Consider the following 23,172-nt stretch of genomic DNA (forward strand, 5'->3'; position numbering starts at 1 on the left):
AATGATGAGTTCAGTTTTACTTACAGACAATGTCCTTGGTAATAACAGGTTGTGATGGCTCACTTGGCTGCCCAAATCCAGCCTTGTTCTCAGCAGTGACTCTAAACTCATACTCTGTTCCCTCATTTAAGCCCTGCACCTTAAAGCGCAGATCAGGGACCGTCCTCTTACAGGCCCTCACCCATCTCATTCCTCTCCTTTCTTTCCTCTCTACACAATATCCTCTAATGTCACTTCCTCCGTCCTGTACTGGTCTCTTCCATGAAATGGTGACAGCGTTCCTACTGATGTTGTCAACCTCTGGGGTTGAGGGTGGACCTGGTGGGCCTGGGGAAACAAAGAATGCAGGAACATTTTGGTCAGATTTGCCTTGAATCATTAAATCCTCCTTAACACTAGCAACACCAGACATTTTAGGAGAACTATAACCGCCAAGTCTTGACTTTTGTTATCGCTGATAGGCCAATAACACATCAGCCCTCTCCATCTCTATAGCACTGCGTTAATCTCTATAGCAGCAAGAACACACTATCAGAGCCAGATAGCTCATCAAACAGCTTTAATGCACACAAAACGGGTGTACCCTTAGCAGTGTGAACTATAATGTGCTGTTTTAGAAGAAATATTTTCACGGCAATTCGGCTGCAGAGAGTACCAACTTTAATCGGCGCTGCTCCTGACAGATGAAGGGTTGAATTTTTTGTGAAAAACAAAACCAATGTTTCTCAATATTATCATTATGACAATATAGGAATGTGCAGAATAGGTATTTAGAAAAAGTCTGGGCAGGAGGGAACCATACCAATAACCAGGATGGATTAATTCCATTTCTTTAAATACAATGTTAATAGTGTGGGCTATGGCGCTTATAGTGTTAAAGGATTTTTATAATCCTATGATTTTCTCAAAATTTCAATTATTTCCATTTAATTATATTTTTTAAATACAATACAATTATGTTTTTTAATCATACAACTATAATCATATATAAAAAATACTTACGGTAACTGTCAACCATTTTTACTGGACCAGACTGGCTCGAGTCTCCAGTGCCACACTGGTTCACAGCACACACTCTGAAGATGTACTCGTTGCCCTTGATCAGTTTGGCGGCTACATATCTGCAGTCCATGACGTTTTCAGCTAGCTTGGTCCACTGCAGGCGGCTGGTCTCTCTCTTCTCAAGGATGTAAGACTTGATAGAGAAGCCACCATCCTCCTCTGGTGGAAGCCAGGTCAGAGTACACTTCTCAGCTGTGATGACACTGGCTTCGATGGGGCCTGGAGGTCCAGGCACATCGAGGACCTTCACCTTTACACGTTCTTCTTTAATGCCAAAGGGGTTGCTGGCGGTGATGACGTACTCTCCTGTGTTCTTCCGGCTTGCGTACTTGATAGCCAGAGTGGAGGAGATGGGAGTGCTGGTGATGGTAACGATGTCAGAGCTCTTTAACTCTCGGCCTCCCTTTGACCAGACAGCAGTGGGTGGAGGTTTGCCAACAATCTTGGAGGCTGAGATCACGATGGTGTCACCGGCCTTGACTGATACACCGTCCTTCATGTCTGGGTGAATAGTGATGGTCGGGGGGTCTGCAGAGAAGACAGAAGAAAGTTGCCTTATAATTGTCTATAGACCTCATCAATTCAAATTCAGGACAATATGACTTTGAAGACCTGATGTTTGTAAAACTTAAATAATGAGATTTTAAGTTTCAACCGCAAGACACTACAGGCAAAAACATAATTTTTCATTGTTAGGTTTTGGACTATTTTGCTTCCATAGAATGTCTTCTTTCAGACTTGTGGTAAAAAAAGCTTTTAAAATATACATTTTGCTGTTTATTTTACTACACTTTGTCTATTTTTGTCTGTAGATTTCTCCAAAATGTATCAAAAGTTAGCGTAATTTGCATATTTAAACATACCATTTCGGAAAACTTGTAATACCAAAATGATTTCTTAATGTCAGTAATTAACTGGGAAAGTTTCATGCTGATATCTGTTAGTTAAATGTTGACCCTGTTCAACTGTAGTATCTTCAAAATGTTTTCCAATCCATATCTTTAAAGGTTTTGTCCTCTACAAAGGGCTTTGTTCAGATATCATTCACAATCTGATTCATACAACATTTAATTTATTAAAACAAGGAGAAAATTTATGTTTTTATGGCTGTTGACTAGTCTGGCTATCACCAGACCAAGCTCAATCTTTTTAAGATTGAACATTAGTCTGGGGAGTCTGCTCTGTATTTTCTACTGCACAAGAGGCATGATCAACGGGCGTAGTTCAAATGACTCTGTACGCAATTGGACAGTCCTTCAACCAATCAGACCAACTATCCAGGTGACGTAGCAGCGACAGCGGCATCAACGGGTTGCTGCACTTCGGTGGCCGCCATGTTGAATGTAAACAAGAAACTGCTTGGTAGCTTCTCTATCGTCATCGTGTTAAACCCGCCAATAGTGCACCAGGTGGATAAGCCACTTTGTGATTGGTCCCCGCAAAATTGTAACAGAAGCAGGATAGATAAACGTACAGGTTTCCAGCCTGAGCTGCAGGGAGAAATCAAATTGCCGGCAGATTGGGCTGGATTTACCCAGTCTAGCTGTTGACAGTATTTTGGAATATATGGAGTGATAATAAGACATATACAAAACTCCCTCTGTAAAAACCTTTGACTCTAATATGTGAAGAAGTTTGAACCTGGCTTTATCCAATGTTCACATTTCTGTTCTGGAAATGTATACAAATTAGCACAAATAACCGCTGAATTACCCAAATTAGTTCACTGCTCAGCTTACCGTACTCATCCTTGCAGGTCAGAAGATCAGTCTGCTCTGAAGGAACACTGATTGCCCCGGCAGAATTCTTTGCCCTGATCCTGAACTGATACTGAGATCCCTCCGTCAGGTCAGTGACAGTGAAGGCACAGCCCTGGATGTTGACATGATTGGCCTTCATCCAGGCCTTGCCGTCAACCTCCAGCTTCTCCACCATGTAGCCAGTCAGCTTGTGGCCGCCGTCATATTTGGGAGGGGTCCAGATCAGAGTGACCGAGGTCCTGGTGATGTTAATCACTTCCGGCTTACCGGGAGGATCTAACAGGACGCAAAGTAGATGCGTCAAAACATACAAAAAACATGAGACATGCTTTTAAAAATAGCATTTTTCTATTTAAGTATTTAGTAGTGTAGGGTAACGAAACTCTGTGCCAATTTGGCACGTTATCTACTGGACTGAATGACAACGCAGATGTCAGTTTGAAAGATCTGTGCTGCATCATAAGTGATTATTATGGATCTTCTTCTGTTTCTAAAGTATTGTTTCAGGCACTTTTTAGGCACAGACACCGTTTAAGCACCTGTATCAGAAAAAACCCAAATGACCCCCAAGCCTGATATTTAATATTAAAACTGGAGACTTGCAGAATCATTCTTGTGTCACATTCGAAAAAAAAGAAAAGAAAAGCAGTGAACTCACCAATAGGATCTAGGGCAACCAGAGCCTCGGTGACCTTGCTTGGCCTTCCCAGGCCGGCTGTGTTCATGGCCATCACCCTGAACTCGTACTCTAGTCCCTCTATCAGGCCAGTGACTCTGCACTCCTTCACTCTCAGAGGAGTCTTACTGGCCCGCTTCCACATCAGACTGTTCCTCTCCTTAAACTCCACATGATATCCTGCGGAGAACACAAAATCACTTGGTCATGATGATTGCCGTTTGCTCAGACTTAAAGGAACACGCCGACTTATTGGGACTTTGTCTTATTCACCATATCCGAGTTAGATAAGTCCAAACATACCCTTCTCATCTCCGTGCGTGTCGTAACTCTGTCTGACGCACCCACCGCTAGCCTAGCTTAGCACAGATCCTGGAGGTAACCGGCTCCATCTAGCCTACTGCTCCCAATAATATAACGCATACATACAACATTTTCCTATTTACATGTTGTGATTTGTAGAGTCACAGCGTGTACAAATGATGGCTGTGTCTCATGTGACCTTTCACATGAGACACAGCCATCTTCTAACCGTATACATACTGGGAACTATATTCTCAGAAGGCGAAGCACTGCTACTCTCTGCTACTTGGGCGGAGTGATTTGCTCACAGCACCTGAGAAGCCCCGTGGTGAGGAGCAGAGAGTTCGCCTGGAGTTCTGCGAGTTCTTATCTAACTCTGGGGGATACGGTGAATAAGACAAAGTCCCAATAAGTTGGCGTGTTCCTTTAACAACAAGCTGATGTCCATCACAGTCTGTTACCAGTGATTGTGGAGCCACCATTGTCCTTTGGATCAGCCCAAGTCAAGACGGCCGACTCGTGGCGCATGCTCACGATTTCTGGAGGAGCGGGCGCCTCGGGCACATCTGGAGGAGGCAGAGAAGGAGAGAAGGGTTAGGAAAAGGAGCTAAGAAATAAACAAAGCACAGAGAGTTGTAAAAGTGCCTGATCGCGCTTTACTCTGTCTTCACGATGTCTTTCACGTGTAACAGTATTCATTTCTAAAATTTGCATTCAAACTCTTTCTCGCTCTCTCTCTCTCTTGGTCTGTCCCTCTATCTCTCTTCCCTCTCTCTCCTTCTCTCTCTCTCTCTGTCTCTCTCTCTCTCCTTCTCTCTCTCTCTCTCTGTCTCTTGGTCTGTCCCTCTATCTCTCTTTCCTCTCTCTCCTTCTCTCTCTCTCTCTCTCTCTGTCTGTCTCTCTCTCTCTGTCTCTTGGTCTGTCCCTCTCTCTCTCTTCCCTCTCTCTCTCTCTCTCTCTCTCTCTGTCTCTTGGTCTGTCCCTCTATCTCTCTTCCCTCTCTCTCCTTCTCTCTCTCTGTCTCTCTCTCTCTCTCTCTCTCTGTCTCTTGGTCTGTCCCTCTATCGCTCTTTCCTCTCTCTCCTTCTCTCTCTCTCTCTCTCTCTCTCTCTCTCTCTCTCAGGATGATCGGGAGTTAAATTATATTTATTAAAAGGAACCATTTATGTAGCATTAGTTAGTTAGTGGTACTCACTGAATGGATGCTGGGCGATGACGGGGTCGGACCTCAGATACTCTCCGATGCCGTACTTGTTTTCAGCGAACACTCGGAAGATGTACTCGATTCCATCGTGCAGCCGGATCACCCTCATGCTGGTCTTCTGGATGGCCGATGCCACCGTGGCCCACTTGCTGTCCGTCGTCCTCCTCTTCTCCACGATGTAGTTGGACACCTCGGCACCGCCGTCGTCTTTGGGCGGTCCCCATTCCAGTGTGATGCCATCGGCAGTGATCTCGTCGAACTTAATGGGCCCGGTGCAGATGCCCGGCTTGCCGACCACCACCAGCTTGAACTTGCAGTCCTTGGCACCGCCGCTGTTCCTGACGTTGATGGTGTAGGTGGTGGCGTCCGTTCTCTGGCAGTCTCGGATCAGAAGGGTGGTGACACCGTGGGACGCCTCCACGCACATGCGGCCTGTGTCGCCGATCCCCGTGTCGCCCTTCTTCCAGGTGGCGGTGGGGAGAGGCACGCCGGTGATGGGGATGTTGATGCGTGTGGTGCTGCCCTCCTTCACCGTGCAGCAGCCGTCGTGCAGAGCGCTCAGGTTGCAGTCAGGCGCCACTGAAATCCAAAAGGAATTTGCTTAACAAACAGAATCTGGAAACAATCATTTTATTTTCTCCCAAAACTTTACATATCGTATAAGAGAAAATAATTTTATTTCAAAACTAAAAAAGAATGAATTAAATGAAGTAAAGTAAGCTGCTGTTTTTAACATCTTTTAAATAAAATCATGTTTTCAGTTAGCCTATCTTTTAGATGAAATTTAACATTTAAACTATTGTTAATAAAATGCAGTGTTGTAATGTATCGAAGTACAAATACTTTGTACTGTACTTAAGTAGAATTTTCACTCTGTACTTTACTTCTTTATTTATATCTCCGGAAACTTTACTTGAAGATATCGACATAATCGTGACATGACACTGTCATAACTATGATATGACATTGTCATGAACGTGTCATAAACGTTTATGACTTCTGTCATTAAGTGGCATTGACATTACATTTATTTGGAGTGTCTTTATTAAGACAACTTGACATTAAACAGGATGACATTATGTCAAGTTGTCATGACAAAGACATCCCAAACTAATTTAATGTCAACTTGTCATGACCAAGACAACCCAAACAATGTCATGATCAAAACCGAATGATACTTAATGACAGAAGTCATAAAAGTTTATGACTTGTTTATAACGTTTATGACACGTTCATGACAGTGTCATGTCACGATTATGTCGATACCTTCAAGTAAAGTCTTACCCAAATTTGTTACACTGGAAAAGCAGGTTTGGCGAATAATTGCTCCTTGATTGCAAGTTAATGCTCCATTCCAGTTGATGACGTGTTTGCCAAGCAGAAGAGGAGAGGAGGAAGCATAATAACTGATAGTGTCATGGAAGCACCTGGTGCAGGATCTGCCGCCATGGTAACAGACGATGATCACCCCGACGACAGTGGTGATGAAGATAACGTTACACACCTTTGGCCATAAAGTTCATAATCAAAGTTTTTTTTACTTTTACTTCTAATACTTAAGTAGCCTTACTTTTACTTCTAAAACGTAAGTAGCCTATATTTATTATCAGAAAATAACTTTTGGTACTTAAGTAGAGTAAACATTAAATACATTTAAAGACTTTTACTCAAGTAATATTCTAAAAGGAGACTTTAACTTCTACCAAAGTCCTTTTCTGGTAAGATACTTGTACTTTTACTCAAGTATTGCTTTTCAAGTACTCAAGTACTTATATATTATATACAAGACTGCTTACCGAACTGGTCCTTGGCGATGACGGTGAGCTCGGTGGGCGGTCCCTCTCCGGACTCATTGAGCGCCTTGACTCTGAACCCGTACTCCGTGCCCTCCTTCAGCTCGTCCAGAGTGTGTGTGTTGTTCTTGCCCTTCATGATCTGCTTCCACTTGCCCTCGCCTTCGCTCTGCTCCAGGATGTAGGCGCTGACGTGGCTCCCGCCGTCGCTCAGCGGCTTCTTCCAGCCCAGGACGATCGAGTCCTTGGTGGTCTTCAGGGCTTTAAAGTCCGTCACTGGACCGGGTTGCTCTGAAGGAAGAGGACAGATGAGTTAAGACCCAACATTTGGATTAGGTTGAATTTGTTCAATGTAGTCATGTAGATTCAGTTTTTATGCACCACATATCTGGACCACACTCCCTGAAAACTGCAGGTCGGATGAAACTCCCAGATCTTTTAAATGTTTTATTGAGTATTAAAGGTGCAGTAGGTAAGCCTTATAAAACATATATTTGCTGAAACTGTGACTTTTCTTCCTGTTTTTCATACCTGTCTTATTCTATTTTAGGTGTTTTTATATTCTCTTTAACAAAAGTTTGTTTATAACTGCTCTTTAATGTTTTATGTAAAGCACTTTGAAATGCCTTGTTGCTGAAATGTGCTGTAGAAATTAAGCCAGTGGTGTAGTCTACGTGACATGCAGTATACCCACTAAGAAAGCTCCAGGATTTCTATATACCCACTTAAAAATGCCCAATGACACGCAACAACATACTTTCCATTATATTTTTGATATATTTTGAATTGTCATCTGTGTTTTTCTTCTTCACATAGGCTAAATTAAGGTATTTCCACCGTAAATTGGTGCATAAAAGTGTATTTGAGTACAGGAAATGAAGTCTTCGATGCTCAAAACTGCTCTGGGGGAGGACACTCAGACCCCCCCTCCCCACCCCCCACCCCCAAAGGCAGATTCTGGCCAATATATACAGTATATACAGTACAGTATACCCACTACAATACATTAGACTACACCACTGAATTATGCTGCCTCCAATATCGTTCCTGTGACTGATTTGTTTCTAAAATAATCCTTATAACGAAACAATAACAGTAACTTGTGGCTACCTGAGGCCCGGACGCTGCCGGCGGTCTCGCAGCCCTCTCCGATGCCGTAGGCGTTTTCAGCCAGCACTCGGAAGCAGTAGGCCTGTCCCGCCTCCAGGTTGGGGATTCGGAAAGAGATCTTGTGACAGTTTGCCTCCACACAGGTCCAGGCCTTCCTCTCGGCCAGCCGCTTCTCTACGATGTAGCTCTTGACGGGGCTGCCGCCGTCGATCTGCGGGGCGTCCCAGGTGATGCTGGCGTGGCTTAGGGAGGTCTCCTTCACAATCAGGTTCATGGGCGGCCCGGGAGAATCTGAGGGGGGACAAGAGTCAATGTTTCTGGCTCAGAACTTTTGTAAACTGAAGCACAGATTTGGTGAAAAGACATCCGGAAAACAAGATTAAAATGTGACTAAATCCGGGTAAAAAGGGAACGTTTATAGACAATCTATTAAGCCATAGTTTCACTGCGTAGTCTGTAAAAGAAGATGACAGACTTTTTGGTGTACGTGGAACAGATACGGCAGATTTGGTCTTACCGAGCACTTTGACCACGATGGTGTAGGTCTTGGAGCCGCTGCTGTTCTCCAGCAACAGGGCGTATTTGCCAGCGTCGTATCTGTTAATGTCCTCAATCATCAGCAGGGTGTCCCACTCCGACGTTTTGATCAGCACCTGCCTGTCCTTCAGGTTGGCGTCCACCTTGGACCACGTCACCTTCGGCGCCGGGCGTCCCCTCAGAGGGACATAGAGCCTCATGGTGACACCGGCTCGGAGAACCAAAACCTTTCTAAGGTCGGCGTCCAGCTCGGCTTCAGGAGCAACTGCAGGGCAGACACAAGATGACTTATTAACACAAACCCAATCGGAATCTGTAGGTTTTTCTTTTCAGTTATTAGCAGTGAAACAGAACGAAAATTTGGGGAATTTAGCGGACTCTTGTATGTATGTAAATGCAATTCTGCGGAAAAATTCTGTCGCAACAGAGTCTGTGTGCTTGTGGTTATTAATCATGACTTTACTGTCATATCATCTGGTAGACCCTGCATTCTTTACTCAATCAGTTCATGTCCTTATAGCAGTTTTCTGTCTCTTTTAGCATGAGGAATTTCAATTCAAAATAACGAAAATTACGAATGTAACTACGGTTCTATGAATCCTGGATGAACGCCAGAGTTCTTGTTACAAGATAGGGAATATATTCAGTGTTAAGCACTGCCTCTGGCGGTCAGTAAGGATAAAATAGAACTGTCATATAACAAGTGATCTATGCTCTCATATGTTCTTCTTGTGATAATGTGTCGGGCCATAGCAGGTTTCTAACATGTTAGCTGCATAGCTAGGTTGTCTTAATTAACTTATGTCTGCTAACTGTATTATGATTCATGAAGTATATGTACTAAACATGATTATTTCAGTGATATACAAGGGAAAGTGCTTAATGCCTTAATGCATAAAAGGTTATTTATCAAAATAAAAGTCCAAAAAAGTCCAAAAGTACGCACTCAGGATGTCTTTGGGCATGTGGTTTCCAGGGACCTCGCTGGGCTCGCTGAAGCCGATCTTGTTGACAGCGATGACTTGGAACTGGTACTCGGCGTCGTCCATCAGGCCCGTCACCAGGAACTTGGTGGCCTGCAGCTTTTTGGGGATGTTGCATTTGGTCCAGTGCTCGGCGTCCGCCCGCTTACACTCCACCAGGTAGCCGATGATCTCGCAGCCGCCATCGTACGCCGGTTTGGTCCAGCTGAGGCTGACGGACGTCCTGGTGGAGTCCACCACCTTGGGGAAGGCAGGGGGGCCGGGAGGATCTGGACAAGTGTAGGGACACATTTGGTATTATTATTTTTCTAAAAAATGTGTTTCATATTTTATCTCACAAATATAAAACTACTTGTCGTGACTAGAATCTCAAAAGGGGGGGTTATGTTGTAGAAAACCATAAGTATAGATATATATTTTAAAATGAACGCTCTTTAATGTCTGCATGAACTTTTGTATCCTAACTTCTGTGCAAAGACTAAAGTCAGGAGTCTGGTAAAACCTGAGCAAATGTACTTTCCAAGCCGCATCAAACAGAACTGCTGAGAAAAACAGGATGTTCTAAAATGTCCGCATGACAGGGACATTGACAGTCCCACCTTGTCTAATTTCTGAAGAATGTTTTTTTCTGTGGTGAATGCTAAGATAGGGAGAAGGATTACTGCATGTATATTATCACTCACTCTGGTTTTCAGCTGAATGTCTGCAGACGTTAAGAACTCAGAACCTTATTATCATTTTATTTGGAGGCATTTCTGCCTTTAACGGATAGAACAGCTGAGATATGAAAGGGGAGAGACATGCAGGAATTGTCACAGGTCGGACTCGAACCCTGGACCTTCTGCGTCGAGGAATAAACCTCTACATATGTGCGCCTGCTCTACCAACTGAGCTAACCCGGCTACAACTCAGAACCTTATTGATTTAAATAAAGTTCTTATCACCGCTTCATTTCAGTCTGGATTCCAAGAAAATCCATTACACATCGAATTGAATAAAAGATAATCCAAAAAGCCTTTTGGTTGTCTGTTTGAAGCGGAGACTTACAGACGGGGTCGACAGCCAGCCCGGCCATGGAAGCGTCGCTGGGTTTGCCCAGACCGGCCTTGTTCATGGCGATGACTCTGAACTCGTACTCGGAGCCCTCGGTCAGCTGAACGGCCTTGATGGTCCTGTCGATGACGGGCCGGCGGTTGACCTTAGCCCAGGCCAGCTCCGTGGCCTCGCGTTTCTCCACCATGTAGCCCAGGATGGTGGCCTTGCCATCATTGGCCGGGGCCTTCCAGCTCACCGTCATGGAGTCCTTGGTGATGTTGGTGATGACGGGCGGCTCGCATGGACCAGGAACATCTGAAGGGTTAGGTTTGGGTTAAAACAAGGTCAGAATAATCTCCCATCAGTGTCTCATCAACAAGCAAAATGTGCCATCTAAAAGATCAATATATGTTCAAAAATCAATAAATGTTTTCATCAAATCCTGCTTGACATGTGCTTTTTATCATGTATTTGATGAGACATGTCTGAGAAAGTTTCACTAGTGAGTAAGACTGTAAGTTCATGTGGAAATGTTTCTTTTTTACTGTATTTGGTATTTTTCAGATGAGCCTCAGTGCAGGAAAGTGTTGTCAGTATCCTGTGCTTTAGTGGTGTGAACGTACCGTACGGGTTCTTGACCATGACGGGCTCAGTCATGCGTGCGTCTCCGACACCATACTGGTTTTCAGCGCTGACTCTGAACTGGTACTCGTGTCCTTCGATGAGTCTCTCCACTGAGCAGTCGGTGCTGTGTCCGCTGATGTTGGCGGTGACCAGCGCCCAGTTGGGCCGGCTCGTCTCGCGCTTCTCGATGATGTAGTTGGTGATCTCAGAGCCGCCGTCGGCAAGTGGGGGCTCCCATCGCAGCTTAATGCGGTCGGCAAACACCTTGGCAGTTTTCACAGAGGCCGGAGGGCCGGGTTTGTCTGCAGGGAAAAGAGTAAGTTAGTAAGGAAAGTAAGTCGGGAAAGTAAGTAAGGTGTACATATGTATATAGCATCTTTCACAGATACAAAATCAGAAAGTGCTTCTTCTTTTTTTACACAATAAAAGCAATCTTTATGAAGACACAATCCACACATCTAACAATTCTTCTGTGTTGGAAAATATCACATTGTAAAAAGGAAGATCCCGCGCTCTGCTATTGCTACAGCATTACCATTTATTGAAGATACTAATGTTCCGGTCCTTCTGGACCTTCATCAAGAGTATTTTCCAAATACTTTTCCAAAAATGTTCCACTACATTTCCAACTCCAAAAGGACAATACTCTTGATGAAGGTCCAGAGGGACAGAAATGTTAGTTTCTTCAATAAACAGTAATGCTTGTAAGATTCAAACAGGTAAAAAAGAGCATTACAATAATGCAAACGAGACAAAATAAAGGCTTGAATTTAGAGATTGGCTTCTTAGTTTATCTGCGCACATACTGTAATAGTAGCAAAAACACTACAATAAAGTGACATTAAATGTAACCTACCGAGCACTTTGACCTTGATGCTGGCGTACTTGGATCCGTTGCTGTTCTCAGCGATGATGGTGTAGTCTCCGGACTCCTTCCTGGTAACGGCGAAGAGCTCCAGCATGTGGATGTGTTTCTTCTGGGAGACCTTCATCCCCTCGATGAGCACCAGAGGCACTCCGTCTCTCTTCCAGCTCACCTTGGGCAGCGGCTTCCCGAACACCGCCGCGTCCAGGGCCACGTTCTCGCCGGCTTTCACCACGATCAGGTTCTTCATGTTGACGCCCAGCTCCACGCGAGGAGGAACTGCACAGCACAGCAGACGAACAATCACCATTACGGGTCAATTAGTTCACGTGTCATTCATAGTTTTCCTTGCTGTGTGGAGGTTACTTCCTTGTTTTCTATCTGTAGTACCCCCTTGTCTGGAATTTCTATTCCTTTAAATGTTTTAATAAAATAATACATTCTGTGGACACAGAGGTCAATGGGAAGCCACTGTGCTTGGTGTGTTCACAGCACCTTTTAGTCGTCAAGGAATATAATGTTAGGCGCCACCATCACTGGACAATATTCGGCACTATGCATATTTATTTATTTATTTATCACTCTTTGTTACCTCCAACTGTGCAATATGTAATTTCTATTCATCTGTATATCTGTGTTTATATACTGTCTGTTTATATAAGGGTGTTTATTGTGTAAATATGTTTGTTTTATTACTATTATTATTAGAACTAATTCTATTTTTATACTTTATGTATATTATTTTCTCCTATGTCTACTTAATATGTATTTGTGCTGTATGACTGCTGGCTGTCTCTATATTAGTCCTATGTCACCTTCCTAGGGACTGCAGATGAAAAGTAGTTATTTTTACTAATTCTGGCATATTTACATGGTGTTTTTTTATACCACAATGTTCATAAATATGCATAGTCCCTATCAAATAAACCAATAAAGTTAAAACAATTTAAAATAAATCCCACCCTAAAAGGAAAAGAAAAGAATTCCTACCGTTCTCTGCGATGACAGCGATGGGGTCGGACAGCTCAGACGGCAGGCTGACGTTGATGGCGGTCTTGGCGATGACTCTGAACTGGTACTGTTGGCCCTCGTCCAGGCCGCTCACCACGTAGCTCTCTGTCTGGATGTTCATGCAGTTGGCGTTGCAGCGCGTCCACTTCTCTCCCGGGAACTTTGTGTACTCCATGTAGTAGCCAATCAGCTTGCTGCCGCCGTCGTGCTTGGGACGGCTCCAGACCAACGAGACGGAGTGCTTGGTCACGTCCATGGCCTCGGGTTTACCTGGTGGGTCTGGACAGAAAGAAACAAAAGGGTTGGAGACTCAGTTATGCTGTCTGAACACGGATGAAAGAACGGGCCTGAAAACCAATATGGCTTCAAGTTAAACTTTCAAATAAAAGCTACAAACTAAGAAAAACCCAGGTTGTCCTTCCGTTTAGTCTTCTGGAGATAAGGATTTATTTTAAAACTTTAAAATTAGATTTATTTTGTGCGACTTTGGTTCATTTATTCATTTATTTATTTATGCTCGAGAGATCATTGAGAGATCAAGTAAATTACAAACCAAAACTATCTAAATTTTCTGATTTAGAAAAAAATATTTCGTAGATAAATTAGGATATAAAAAGAATACAGTTGTAAAGCAATTGCCAGGGCTACAAAGAATCTGCAGACGCAGAATTTTCCACAGATTTCAAGCAAAAAAAATTATTTATATATATATATAATATAATATATAAATTTATTTTCGATCACCGCTGAAAAACTGTAAAAACATCCGCAGAATCCGTTTGGGTCTGGCAATTACAAGTAAACGTTTGGAGGTTTAAAATCAGATTCCTAAAATGTCCAAAAGGTACAGATAGGTGAATTGATTTTAAGGAGGTTTCATTCCAGGAGTCATGAGCAGTTTTTCCAAGTTCAGACCGAGCGCGTGGAAAATGAAGTAAAAGTGAGTCTAAGTGACAAAGCAATTCTGTAAAGTACAATGGTAGTTTTCTAGCAAAGGCCATATAGATAAAGAGATACCGGTGAGTATAACTGGGTGTGGATGGAAAGAAAGTTACTCTCTTAAGAAACTGGGAAATAAAACAGTGATGCTCCCTTGGAACGGAAACGTCTATTTTTTGTGTGCTAAACTTTCTTTAACTTAACCCTTGTTTTGTCCTACCACAAAGACAACCAAAAGATTGAAAAAAAGTTTCAATTTTGACCCAGAAAAACAAGAAGTTGCGCCATCGACGGTCAAAAATGTGTCACTAATCCATTATCTTTATTGTGACTATTATTGCCACTGTTCGTCACACCCCCAACCGGCACCGCCTACCAAGAGCCTGGGTCTGTCCCAGGTTTCTCCCTAAGAGGGAGTTTTTCCTCGCCACTGTCACACTAAATGCTTGCTCTTGGGGGAATTACTGGAATTGTTGGGTCTTTGTAAACTACAGTGTGGTCCAGACCTACTCTATCTGTAAAGTGTCTTGAGATAACTCTTGTTATGAATTGGTACTATAAATAAAATTGAATTGAACTGAATTTCCCCCCCGATGTTTATGTAAATTTAAAGAAAGTAGTGGGCTGATCATTTATTTTACTTGTGAAGAGCGTTGTGTGGAACAATCCACGTTATTTTTCAGAAAATTTGGTTGAAAGAAACCCACTTTTCTGATAAAGATTTTTGTTTTTTTTAAATGGGTCAAATTTGACCCGAGGACAACACGAGGGTTAACGAGTAAATATCATATTGAAAATGATTCGTACCAACAGCAGTCCTGGCGGTGACGAAGTCGGTCTGTTTGCAGGGTTTGCCCTGTCCCGCCAGGTTGAGTGCCGACACCCTAAAGGTGTACTCCACGCCCTCTATCAGCCCAGTGCAGGTGTACTGGGTGGCTCGGACCACCGACTCGTTGGCCCTCATCCACAGAAGGCTGTTCCTCTCCTTCTTTTCAATGCAATATCCGGTGATGGGGCTGCCGCCGTCGCTGCTGGGAACCTCCCATGACACGATGACAAAGTCCTTGAAGACCTTGTTGATCTGCAGGTTTTTGGGCTCGCTGGGGGGGTCTTTTGAGGGAGAAACAAAACAGTTAGTAACGTCATTTAAATGCGCTAAAATTGAGCTAAAATTGTAACGTTTTGGCTCAGACTTACCAAATGGATGTCTGGCAATCATCTTCTCAGAATAAAGTGGCACGGAGATGCCCAACCGGTTCTCAGCACGGACTCGGAAGCCGTACTCTTTGCCGGTTGTCAGTTTGGGTACCCTAAAGCTGGTTTTGGTGCAGGATGTGGTCACGGGGACCCAGTCGCCCTTGGTTACGTCACACTTCTCCACAATATAGTTGGTGATGTGGCTGCCGCCATCCTCCTGTGGGGAGTTCCAGAGCAGCGTGCAGGCATCGATGTCCAGCTCAGTGATCTCTATAGGACCTTCAGGGGGTCCAGGGATGTCTGCAGAGACACAGAGGATCAGTCATTAGATAGATATAGACAGACAGACAGACAGACAGACAGACAGACAGACAGACAGACAGACAGACAGACAGACAGACAGACAGACAGACAGACAGATAGATAGATAGATAGATAGATAGATAGATAGATAGATAGATAGATAGATAGATAGATAGATAGATAGATCCCAAATTGGCAAGTTACAAGGACATACACACATACTCACTCACACACAAATGTCCAGCATCAATTTCTGTCCACTAACAGTGCTGTTTTTACTACTGACAGACTGAGATTATTATTCTATAAGTAATAATCAAACGTGTCAAACAAAATGGTCTAACTCTGCAGGGATCCTTTATATAATGTTGTCAAAGTGTAAGATCCTTTTTGTTTAACCAGAAACAGACCCTGAATTACCATCACCAAACTCCACCAGACTCCATGTAAATAATCAGGACTTTTAGCGTGTATAGAGCCAGCATATCTCCACCAGACTCCATGTAAATAATCAGGACTTTTAGCGTGTATAGAGCCAGCATATCTCCACCAGACTCCATGTAAATAATCATGACTTTTAGCGTGTATAGAGCCAGCATATCTCCACATGTAAATGGGTGAATTAAGAGTTTATTTCAACCAAACCAGAGTGGTGATTGTTGGAACAGTGGAAAGATGAACCAAGACGGCTTTTGATAGTTTGATTTAGTTTCTGTCCACTTTGAATGAAGTGTGTTTCACAATGATAAAAGTACTGATTATTTACATGGAGTCTGGTGGGTTTGGTGATGGTGATTTAGGGGCTGTTAAACTAAAATGATCTTCCTCTTTAACAAAAAGATCTATCACTGTAGGGATCCTTTCCATAATGTTTACACATTTAACAGCATCGGCTGTTCAAACTGACCCATGACGGTGACTCTGAGGATCTGGTTGATCTTGCCGGTGCTGTTCTCGGCCGACAGGCTGTAGTAGCCGCTGTCCATTCTCGTCACGTTCTTGATGATAAGCGTGCAGGTCGTCAGCGTCTTTACAACGGACAGGCGATCAGAGGTCAGCACGTCCTCGTTGCCCTGCTTCCACTTGCAGAAGGGAGCGGGTTTACCCGCCACGATGGCCTCAATCACCATCTTGGATCCGGCTCTGATCGTCACGATGTCGGGCATGATGACCTTCGGAGCCACTGGGAGGAACAAGAAACACCAAAAGTTACTTTAGGGATTTTCAATCACACATGTGGGTTTCACAAAAGACACTACGTAAGTATCCCTAGCTACAGACAAAGGAGTCGGCGCTCAGGTTAGCAAAGTCTCTCCTGTTGTGAGCCCCGTTCGGCAATATCCCTCAACCTTTATCCTTTTCCTTGATGGGGTGTAATCCTCCTGTCTCTGGGCAGATTCTTCTGTTGCCACATACACACACACACACACACACACACAGACACACACACACACACACACACTCACAGGGTTCGGTCCTCTGCCTGGTGCAACTTCCTCTTCTTGTTCTCGTAACCTTTAAACAATTCACTTTTATGCCATATAGGTCCTAAACTCTTGTTATGACTTAAGCCTAACCTTCTGTGCATCAAGAGGTCACCCGGAGTACTTTTAACCACTTCCTCAATTTGACTGCACGCCCTTTTGCAACGAGCACATACACACATACTCTTAATAAAATATTCTATAATGCTTTTCTGTTCTGTATTTTCTGTCACATCTTTAATGTCACAATCTCGGATGTTCATGTTAAACGTGGCCAAAGCTTCAAATAATGAGGTAAACGTATTTAAAAGAAATCTCTGTGAACCAAATCCGAGCCAGGTTTCTATATACAGTACATGATCATCTGCATACTACAATGCTACATGAAGCTACATGCTAACGCCAGGAAAACCTGTAATCTTGGCTGCAAATGTTAATTTCTCCCCATTTTCGGATCACATTCCTACTGGAACATGTCTGGTTGAGTAGTTTTTGGTTTTAAAAGCCTTTATTGGTGATTTTTAAACTAACTGCACAGAGGCAGCGACGGCAGAGCACAGATGCGGCGAGTCTGGCAATCAGGAAACGCTGACCAATCAGAGCAGACTGGGCTTTTTAAAGAGACAGGCGCTCAGACAGAGGGGGAATACAGGAGCAGCAGCCATGGGCAGTATGAGAAAGATAAAGTGATTTTTGAACAATAAAGCATGTAAACATGTTCTAGTAGAAACACAAAATACAAGTATGAACCTGAAAATGGAATATAATAGGTCTCCTTTAAATTGTTCTTGCTATAAAGTATATAAGCATACTTCAGTGATTATCATTCAGCATTCGGCAGAGTCCAAAATAAACTTTTATGCAGTAGTTCGGGGGTGGCAGTAGCTCTAGGGGGTGGCAGTAGCTCAGTCTGTAGGGAGTTGGGTTGCTGGTTCAAGTCCCCATACGGACCGAAGTACGGAGTGTGGACTGGTAGCTGGAGAGATGCCAGTTCACCTCCTGGGCACTGCCAAACCCCCCAACCGCTCAGGGCGCCTGTTCAGCATTCCCAGCCCACTCACTCTGACATCTCTCCATTAGTACATGTAAAGGACCTGAACGTGTAAGTGTATTTCAGGCCTGTGTGTAATGTTTAATAACAACAGAATGTAAATTGTAAGTTCCCCATTGGGGATCAATAAAGAATATAAATTAAATTAAAATGGCTAATGAGTGTTCAAATTTTACCCGCCACTCAATAGATAACCATTGTTTTCCGGCTGGAGAGTGAAGCAAATCTACCAGCCACTTGCATATTTTACCAGCGTTTGGCTAGTAAATGGTGCTAATTTTGGACCCTGGTCTGAGGTAGATTTTTGGCAGGTGTACTCACTGAGCTGCTCCTTGACCTCGAACACTCCCTCTGCCTCTCGGGCCAGGCTGACTCCCACAGAGTTCCTGGCTGCCACTCTGAACTTGTACTTGGTTCCTTCCTTGAGACCGACCACCACGATGGTCAGGTCTTTGACCACAGAGTAAGGCGTCCACTTGTCCTCAGGCGCGCCCTCAGGCTGGTAGTCCACCACATAGCCGTTGATCTTGGCTCCTCCGTCTCTGAGCGGCTTCAGCCAGCCCAGGGTGGCGCTGTTCTTGGTAATGTCCAGCACGTCCATCTTCTTCGGGGGGTCCGGCTCGCCTGAAAGCAACACACAGCACGTGTTAGGAAGAATAAAACAAGGATCACAAGGGTTTGACAGAGAGCTGCACAATATGACAATATCAGACGATTTCCTTACATTTGTTTTAATTGAACAAACCGTTTGTTGTATTTTAGAAGAATACTGAAAGCAGCAGAACTGAAAACACTTTAATATCTGTTTATTTATTGCAAGTTATTTTGGATGTATTTAACAACTTTACCGCATATTTTCCTCATATCGTGCAGCCCTAGTTTGACAAGCCAAACTTTATTCACAGTCTGTGGTGACACTCACTGATGGGGTCGACAGCCAAGTAGGACTTGGGCGAGTCCTGAGGAACTCCAATGCCATACTTGTTGCAGGCCGTGACTCTGAAGTAGTACTCGATGCCAGGTGTCATGTTGGTCACATGGAAGCTGGTCTTCCTCAGGTCCTCGATGCACTTGTTCCAGGTCTTCCTGTCCACCTCGCGTTTCTCCACGATGTAGTTAAGGATGGGGCTGCCACCATCGTTATCTGGCGGTAGCCAGGACAGCTGAGCGTTTGTCTTGGTGATGTTGCATGCCTGCAGGTCGCCGACAGGACCAGGAGTATCTGCAGAGGAGGAATTTAAGAATGCCTTTGGTCATACAGTTTCCTTACCAGTAGTCTGGATTAAGAAGTTCCTTTTTCAGGATGAAGGCTTCCACTCACTGTGGGTCTTCGTTCTCAAAATCCCTTCACTACGGAAAACAACAACCTTCGAGCTAGCAAGCTACACGCTGAAAATTTCGAGTTTTGAAGATGATTTGGATGGTGCAACAAGACAGCCATGCTTGTTTTTTTCAGGGAATGATTGTAAAGATTTATAAAGAATATGTTTAGGTCATTTCCTCTCTCTTTCCTCTCTCCATCAGCTAATTTAAATAGCTCACGTTACTGGATTGTGTCAACAGTTAACTTCATTTAATATTGTATGTGGCGTTTTCTTTTGCGGGGTGCAAATGTTCCACCAAAACAAGTTCCTTCCCGAGACTATTTAGCAGAGCCACCGTCACTGCGTCCGGAGCTTAGCACCGCCCAAGACGATTAGAGACTGTGTGCTGTAACATTTTTAAGTTTATAGCGTTTTTAGATTATTATTCTGTTACTTACCAAGGACTTTGACACGGACATACACGGCTTTCTCTCCAGCTGAATTGGAGAGAGTCAGCGAGTATCTCCCAGAATCCTCTCTGGTGCTCTCGGGGATGACCAGGAAGGACATGGTGTCAACCTGGTCCACGTGACCACGGCGGATCACGTTGTCCACGCCCAGGCGCTTCCAGGTAACCTTGGGGGCGGGCCTTCCTCTGATCACAGCGAAGAGCCTGATTGGACAGCCGGCCCGAACAGACAGGCCTTTCCTCAGACTGGCGTCCAGGTCGATCTCTGGAGCCTCTGTTGCCAAAGAAACACATTGATGTTGAGATCATTAGAGTGCTGTTAACATTCATCAATGGTTGATTACTTTTGGCTTCAGTAAACATTAATTCTTACCCAGGATCTCCTTGGGGGAGACGGCCTCCTTCAAGTAGGCGTGACGTCCCCAGCCCATCTGGTTTTGGGCGGAGACCTTGAATTCGTACTCCTGCTTCTCATCCAGCTGGCCGATGGTGAACTCTGTGTGCACCAACGGGCCATGGGTGTCGATTCTCTTCCAGCCCTCTGAGGGCTTCTCAGGGTCTGCCTCGCTTTTCAGCCTCATGTCCAGGCTGTAGTTGATGATCGGGGCACCGCCGTCGTACACAGGTTTAGCCCAGGACAGGGTGATAGAGGTCTTGGTGCTGTCGCCTACCTTGAGGCATGCAGGGGGGCCGGGGGGCTCTGTAGGTACAGACAAATACAAATATTTAAACAGCAGAAGACACAGGGGAGAGTCCTTATAAGTTTATCTCTGACATCTTAAAGGGTAGCTTTGTTTTATTTCAACCTGGACCCTATTTTCCCATATTTATGTGTCTAAGTGACTGATGAGAATAATAATCTTCAAATAAGTCCAGTATTAAGCGAGACAAAACAAGCTGCAATGTAACATTAATGGGCAATTGCGCACCGTCTGTTTGCGTCCTCAAAATTGTTGCCGCTGACAGGCTCAGATTATTATTCTAAGTGTCTGACAACATTATGAAAGGATCCCTACAGAGATAGACCTTTTTGTTAAAGTGTAAGATCATTTTAGTTTAACATGAAACAGCCCTGAAATCACCATCACCAAACTCCACCAGACTCCATGTAAATAATCAGGACTTATCATCGTAAAACACACTTCATTCAAAGTGGACATCTGGTTTGGTTGAAATAAACCCTTAATTCACCCATTTACATGTTGAAATATGCTGGCTCTATACACGCTAAAAGTCCTGATTATTTACATGGAGTCTGGTGGAAATATGCTGGCTCTATACACACTAAAAGTCCTGATCATTTACATGGAGTCTGGTGGAAATATGCTGGCTCTATACACGCTAAAAGTCCTGATCATTTACATGGAGTCTGGTGGAAATATGCTGGCTCTATACACGCTAAAAGTCCTGATTATTTACATGGAGTCTGGTGTAGTTTGGTGATGGTGATTTCGGGGCTGTTTCATGTTAAACTAAAAGGATCTTACTCTTTAACTAAAAGGTCTATCTCTGTAGGGATCCATCCCATAATGTTGTGAGACACATTGTTGAAAACAAAATTAACCTTAAAGCTTCCTGTGGTTTACATGTATTCTGGCCTGAGCACAAATCTTCAGAATATTTTTATTTAAGATGTAAACTAAACTGTGACAGCTATTGCAAACTCACCGATGGGATCTTTGGCTGCAACGGGTCTACAGGGTTTGCTGGGTTCTCCCAGGCCGACCTCGTTCTCGGCCTTCACCCTGAACTGGTACTCATGGTTGGGAATCAGGTTGGTGACTTTCATGCGTCTCTCTGAGATGGGGCTCTTGGTGCACGGCACCCAGCGCACTGCTCTCTTCTCTTTCCTCTCCAGGATGTAGCCGGTGATGGACTTTCCTCCATCGTTCTCAGGAGGAGCCCAGACGACGGTCATCTCATCTTTACTCACCTGCATCACAAAGGTATTCACAGTGTGAGAAACAGAAAATACTGGTTATCAAGGCAGATAAGAGGCTGAAAAGTTTTTTATGTGAACCTATTTTCAGAGGGAAATCTGGACATCTGGATCTACTCTCATCTCCATGTAAAATGCATGTTTGATGCTTTCGTATGTCAACACTTTGACTAACGTTAGCTTGGGGAGCTAGTTTACCTGTTGCACCACAGACTAAAGAAAATAACACCATCCAAACTAGCAGTCAGTCCGACCGGCGGTGACATGTTGCTGTTCCTAACTCTAGATTTGGTTTATCAAAGACGCTAGCAAAGCAACACAGGACAGAAGATAAGCACATTTTAATATATATATATATTACAAATATACAGGAATATTAATATAATATTATAGAATATTACAGGAAAACTAGTCGTAAAAACTTTAGAAAAAGTTGGAATATCACAGGGAAAAAAGCGAGAAAACTTTAGAAAATGTCGGAAAAATGTTGTAAAATCTTGTAAAAAAAAAAAAGTAGGAAAATTTTAACGGGGATATGTCGGAACTCTGTGTTTAACTCTATATCTTTAAACGTTACAGTTACGGCTGAAAATGACCACAGAAAGAAACAAGTTTGGCGATTTCACATATCTTCACCCAGAGGTGATTTTTGTGGTAGTGCAAAGTCACTGTGATTCAGTCTATATAATACAGGATGTCTTTTACTTACCTTGGTGACATCAGGGGCTTCAGGGGGTCCAGGTTTGTTGAACTGCGTCCTGACAGTGACCGGCTTGCTCTCCATGGCGGGGCCGGTTCCCATCTTGTTCTCTGCCCTCACTCTGAAGATGTACTCGTTGTTCTCCACCAGACGCGTGACGTTGCAGTACGGCGTGACCACAGAGTCCGAGTACGTGGACCAGACCATCCTCCTGGTCTCGCATTTCTCCAGGATGTAGCTGTCCACCTCACAACCTCCGTCATCCTCTGGAGGATCCCACACTACTCTGCACTTGTCGGCTCCGAGGCCAGTGATCCGGAGGTTCCTCACTGCGCCGGGGACGTCGAGGACGTTAATGTTGGCGTACGCCGTGAAGGTGCCAGCCGAGTTGGTGGCAGTGATGACATACTTTCCAGTGTCAGTGCGTTTGGACTTGGTCAGTAGGAACTTGGAGTAGTCGGGGCCGGTCTCATAGCTGATTCTTGGGTTGTCTCCGACAGCCTTGTCTTTCAGCCATTTGACCTCGGGCTGGGGCTTTCCTCTCAGGCCGGCCTCCAACCTCACCGACTCTCCGGCCTTCACTGTCATAGTTCCGGCCAGCTTCAGGTCAATGACGGGCTTCTGGATCTCCTCCCTCACCAAAATATCGGCGAGTTTTACCCAAGCACTCTCACCTCCTTCATTAACGGTCTGCACCCTGGATAACAAATGGTAAGAATTCAGATTCAGAGAACTTTGACATAAAATCGTCTTAGACATGGTCTCAACATAGTGCAAAAACAAACTCACAACACACAACAGCTTATAAAAACAATTATAAATA

The 23,172-nt window shown here is 44.1% G+C and overlaps 1 protein-coding gene across 1 annotated transcript in view; it reads right to left on the minus strand.

Annotated features, from left to right (window-relative positions):
• ttn.2 (titin, tandem duplicate 2) overlaps nucleotides 1–23,172 on the minus strand; it is a 363,393-nt gene that overhangs the window by 61,232 nt on the left and 278,989 nt on the right. The window contains exons 160-182 of the mRNA XM_036004140.1: nucleotides 22,359–23,046; nucleotides 21,379–21,643; nucleotides 20,084–20,410; nucleotides 19,700–19,984; nucleotides 18,860–19,159; nucleotides 18,259–18,561; nucleotides 16,310–16,585; nucleotides 15,100–15,399; nucleotides 14,710–15,012; nucleotides 12,943–13,242; nucleotides 11,944–12,231; nucleotides 11,087–11,389; nucleotides 10,476–10,778; nucleotides 9,392–9,697; nucleotides 8,426–8,710; nucleotides 7,909–8,199; nucleotides 6,802–7,089; nucleotides 4,997–5,584; nucleotides 4,263–4,367; nucleotides 3,481–3,678; nucleotides 2,802–3,098; nucleotides 1,003–1,590; nucleotides 25–327 (exon numbers count right to left, since the gene is read on the minus strand). Coding sequence (XP_035860033.1) covers nucleotides 25–327; nucleotides 1,003–1,590; nucleotides 2,802–3,098; nucleotides 3,481–3,678; nucleotides 4,263–4,367; nucleotides 4,997–5,584; nucleotides 6,802–7,089; nucleotides 7,909–8,199; nucleotides 8,426–8,710; nucleotides 9,392–9,697; nucleotides 10,476–10,778; nucleotides 11,087–11,389; nucleotides 11,944–12,231; nucleotides 12,943–13,242; nucleotides 14,710–15,012; nucleotides 15,100–15,399; nucleotides 16,310–16,585; nucleotides 18,259–18,561; nucleotides 18,860–19,159; nucleotides 19,700–19,984; nucleotides 20,084–20,410; nucleotides 21,379–21,643; nucleotides 22,359–23,046 — 7,490 coding nt within the window. The remainder of the gene's footprint in view (nucleotides 1–24; nucleotides 328–1,002; nucleotides 1,591–2,801; nucleotides 3,099–3,480; nucleotides 3,679–4,262; nucleotides 4,368–4,996; nucleotides 5,585–6,801; nucleotides 7,090–7,908; nucleotides 8,200–8,425; nucleotides 8,711–9,391; nucleotides 9,698–10,475; nucleotides 10,779–11,086; nucleotides 11,390–11,943; nucleotides 12,232–12,942; nucleotides 13,243–14,709; nucleotides 15,013–15,099; nucleotides 15,400–16,309; nucleotides 16,586–18,258; nucleotides 18,562–18,859; nucleotides 19,160–19,699; nucleotides 19,985–20,083; nucleotides 20,411–21,378; nucleotides 21,644–22,358; nucleotides 23,047–23,172) is intronic.

This window comes from Sander lucioperca, chromosome 8 (genome assembly GCF_008315115.2).
Source record: "Sander lucioperca isolate FBNREF2018 chromosome 8, SLUC_FBN_1.2, whole genome shotgun sequence".
Taxonomy (NCBI): domain Eukaryota; kingdom Metazoa; phylum Chordata; class Actinopteri; order Perciformes; family Percidae; genus Sander; species Sander lucioperca.